Source organism: Gymnoscopelus braueri, assembly GCF_963280865.1.
Source record: "Gymnoscopelus braueri genome assembly, chromosome: 4".
Lineage (NCBI taxonomy): Eukaryota > Metazoa > Chordata > Actinopteri > Myctophiformes > Myctophidae > Gymnoscopelus > Gymnoscopelus braueri.
Window position 1 is genome coordinate 16,892,064 of NC_137605.1, and position 4,368 is coordinate 16,896,431.

A 4,368-nucleotide genomic window follows, 5' to 3' on the forward strand; every position below is an offset into this window, starting at 1 on the left:
GCGCTTCCAAAATACTATGGGGGTAGAGCTCATTGCTAAAGGCATGGACGTGGTTGTGGTTTTGACAACAGAGGCCATGGACTGGGATTTCCCCTCGTGTTTTTTATTATTGCATGACGAGGACCAGCAAGGCCAATCCGGCCCAGTCCATCTGTCCAATGCAAGACGCTGATGTCCTCAGCCGTCCCCTCATAAAAGGCATACCCATAATCTCAGCAGACTGTGTAGGCTACGTTTTATGTCTTAATAAATGTGTAATGGCCTGCAGGCTTCTGAGGAATATAGTGGGCAATTGACAGACTAATAGCAACATGGTCCAAATGTTAAAATGTGAAATGTAACAGTATCCACTTGTCTTTTCGTCTGTGCCGCCAATTATTTGGCTCACATGCAGAACATAATCGTGAGTCGTAAAAACTAACACAGTTGTTATTCTGATGATCTAATATGCCTATTTGTGCGACTCCGGGCGCAATGCCTTTGGTAAACTTGTCCTTACACTTAACAGCGTATATAGGTCCATGAGCTTTTTAAACGTGAAGCTGTTTTTGCCTTGGATGTAGACACTGATCCATTAAAAAAATAAACATTTTGCAAACTAATACTTAGTTCACCGGGGTCGTCTAGGCCTATTGGTCCGACCTTTTCCCCTTCGCCGAAAATAGCTGATCTACAAGCTCACAACACATTGCAAGGGTGTTGCGTTGTGAGAATCCCATCCCAGAATAGGGATAGTTCAAGTGGTCAAGCATAATAGCCATATAATTTCGTCAAATGATAACATAGCTTCCTTGAATGTCAAGAACGTAAACTTGCGTCGGTACCAACAGCCTGGTACATATACTGTTTAGGCTAAGTATAGGCTGTAGGCCTATACTTCTGTTTTGTTTGTTTTTTCACTATTTTTTTAAATGTATATTAATCCGTTTTATTATTATTTGATTGTTTTATTAATAGGAGATGGCAAACCGGAGATGGCCAACTGGCTCACGGCAAAGAGTGGACGGAAGAAGCGGTGTCCCTACACCAAACACCAGACTCTGGAGCTGGAGAAGGAGTTCCTCTTCAACATGTACTTGACCAGGGAGCGGCGTCTGGAGATCAGCCGCTGCGTGCACCTGACTGATAGACAGGTCAAAATCTGGTTCCAGAACCGGAGGATGAAACTGAAAAAAATGAGCCGCGAGAACAGAATCCGGGAGCTCTCCGGAAACTTCAGTTTCTCATGATGAGAGGAACAGTGTGTGTATACGGCAGTGGTTCTCAAACTTAAACATTTCAAGGACCCCCCATAGTTCTGAGAGTGTACAAATGGAACCAAATGGACCCTAACGGGTCCATGTGGTTCCATTTGTACACTCTCAGAGTTACAGACTTGTAAGGGTCCATTTGGAACCCCCTCAAGGAACCCTGAGGGTCCCTGGATCCCACTTTTTGAGAACCACTCAAACCGTCTCATGGCGCCCTCCACCATCAATGGCAAGGGCGACCCCCTCATCCCAGCCACCCCACCCCGGTCATCCCACCACAACTGTGAGAAGAAAGAATGTCCACGGATAGCCAGACCTATCCGCTAACTTATTGATTGTTTGTTTTGATGACATTTTTACTTTCACGTCTGTTTTTATTTGTCGTGGATATGTATTTATAAATGTCTACAGATATGATGTCCAAATCCGCTGTGTATACAAAAAAAAATATTCAAGATGTGACAAAAATGTGTCATGGCTTTATAGGCTTGTACATAATTGAGTCATTGGAATCTGCATGCTGGAGTAACCCTTGGGATTTCTTGTGATGTTTCAGCGTTCAGAGACCTTCATGTCAGAGCTAAAGACACCCAAGAGGTTTGATAAATATTTGCACACTTTTGCTGGCCAAGTATAATAAAAAAGCATCCCCTATACATTTGTAGATACATTTTTATTGCTTCCAAAAAGAAAGTGCACTTGCAAGTTTTATTTTCTTTTGATATCTTTCGACCATAGGCCTTTGAAATATTTAAATGTGTATTTATATATTTTATATTTAACATTGTTGCAACAGGATTGTGTTATTGCTGGATGCAGCGCATATTTGACGTTTACAGAGCTGCCAGTTGTAGTTGAGCATTTATATTTACTAAAGGATAAAACAAAACAAACTGCATTTAGATTAAAAATGGGAAGGCTTTGCTCATTCTTTGGCAGCGACATTGTAATTGAATGTAAGCGGGTTGTTAATATATAACAGATTAGGCAATTATTATACATCAACTTGGATATCGTTGTGTGTATAACTGTCAGTTATGTGAAAAGGACTAATGCAATAGGTGTAGAAAGTTGTGGTTGGGTATTATGTAAACAAAAAATCTGTATAGGCCTATATAGGTCTACTTCATGATGCACATTTAAGAAATTAAAAGACTGCCAAATAATCACAATAGGCCTTAATGAGTACCGCAATATAGAAATCTGTTGTATGCGCGCAAACTCATTTGCGGCTTTCCGAAATATTATCACGACGCATTATAAGTGATAATAGTAGCCTACAAATATAATAATAGTAAAATGAGAAAAATGTTCAGATCTGAAAAGTGCCTTTTTGGCACCAATACCGTAATAATAACTTATGCCTTGCCTAAGTGATAATAGTAAAAATATGGTAATAGTAGTCTATTAATGAATTTCCAGATCAGACAAGCCCCTTGTTTGGCACCAATTATGTCCTGTTCGTCCAGAGGAGAGTGGCTGTGGAGTGGTTTAGGACTAGTCTCATGTTGGTGGTGGCTGAGATTTTATTTTCTCCCACAACACGAAACTGCCTTGATTACCTTAATAAAACCCGTCACATCTCCACCATTTAACGGTTTTGCAGTTACTTTAATCATTACGCTCAGATTACGCAAAGCGTCTGCGTGCGTAAAACACAACATTCCAATAAGGAAAATAAAAAACATTGCATTATAATATATACTGTGCGTAAAACCATATACAAGTACGCCTTTGTTCGTGTTTCAAAGCAAGTTACACCGTGCTTTATGTACAATAAAAATAGAAATATGAATGCATTATTTATTCATTTAACAATTTCCCTTAAATCTATTTTAAATATAGAAATACACCCAGACGTGCCTGTTGTCTGGGTAGGCTATATATGTGTAGTGTAAATAATCAGTCTGATGTAAGAGATTGCATTTTGCGTCCAAGTGAATCAAAGTTAGAATCTTGTCTTTAATTTAGGCCTCAGTCTATTGTTACGAGCAGCCTCTTCCCATAGCAATGACTAAGGCTAATTAAACTGCAGGTCAAAATGCGCTGCATTGTGCGCCTGTATACGCATGGGGGAAAAGACAGACAAGTCCTCGGTTATGATCATTGCAGTCTGCCCCATTGCCTCGTGCGCGGCAGCGTTCCCATGCACGCCTTGGAAAATGCCGGATGCGTCTGCTTACGCCAGAGAATGGACACAAAAGACGAGGTTTATTGGCGATATTTAGCCCAGACAGCCAGGTTGTAACCTAAAGAAAAACAACCGAATTGCCCCGTGATAAAACCGAACGTTATGGCACCCAAATAACCTCACCCCCACTTTCTGTTTTAGATTGCCTTAAGCCTAGACCCAGGTCTATTACGGACACCTTAATGTGCATCTTTTGGTCCATAAATGGAAACTGCCTGTAACGATTTATACCATCTCTAAACCCATGGAATCTTTCTTTTCTTTGAACAGTCCTTGATATGAATATGTCCAGATGTGGTGCTTGCTTCATCTCACTGCAAGTATCTGCAAGATTCTTCGATTAAACAAATGCACGAGGACTATCAAGTATTATCTTCCCCAAACTAACACACCACAAGTCCCTATAGTACGGATCTGGAAAGGATATATGACCGTATTCATTTTTGTTGAGAATAACTGTCTTCACTGGGATTTCTGAGGATATAAAAGTTGCTGTAGTGCAAGGCTAATTGGTTGTTTAGTGTTTTCACAATTATGGGGATGTTGTGAAGTATACAGGCAATTCATTTGTTGGGCCCCCACTCCCATATACCACCATGTCCGACCATCCACTAACACCGGCTCTCCTGACCAAAATAATAACGTTTATAGCTTATAAAACGAAACATCTCCCAATAAAGGCGTATGGTTTTGCTATTAAAATATGATGGGGAAAATGGTGGCGGTTTAGTAGAGCAGCAGGCTGATTTATTATTTATTGTTCTGTCCCACGATCACGTGTTCCAGCCACCCTATCCAGTCTCGGGCAAGGTTCAACTTACTGGACGTATTCTGCTCTCCCAGTGCAGCAAAATAAGCGGCGGGGTATCATGAAACAAGCTTTTCTAAATATTGTATGAGTGCACCGTCTTTCGCAGCGTGTTTGTC

The 4,368-nt window shown here is 40.7% G+C and overlaps 1 protein-coding gene across 1 annotated transcript in view; it reads left to right on the plus strand.

The window, feature by feature from the left end:
- Positions 1 to 1,229, plus strand: part of hoxa10b (homeobox A10b) — a gene marked incomplete at both ends in the record, with an annotated part of 2,128 nt that extends 899 nt beyond the window's left edge. Inside the window, one exon of the mRNA XM_080426566.1 lies at positions 958 to 1,229. Within this exon, the coding sequence (XP_080282692.1) occupies positions 958 to 1,229 (272 nt within the window). The remainder of the gene's footprint in view (positions 1 to 957) is intronic.
- Positions 1,230 to 4,368: the final 3,139 nt, after the last annotated feature.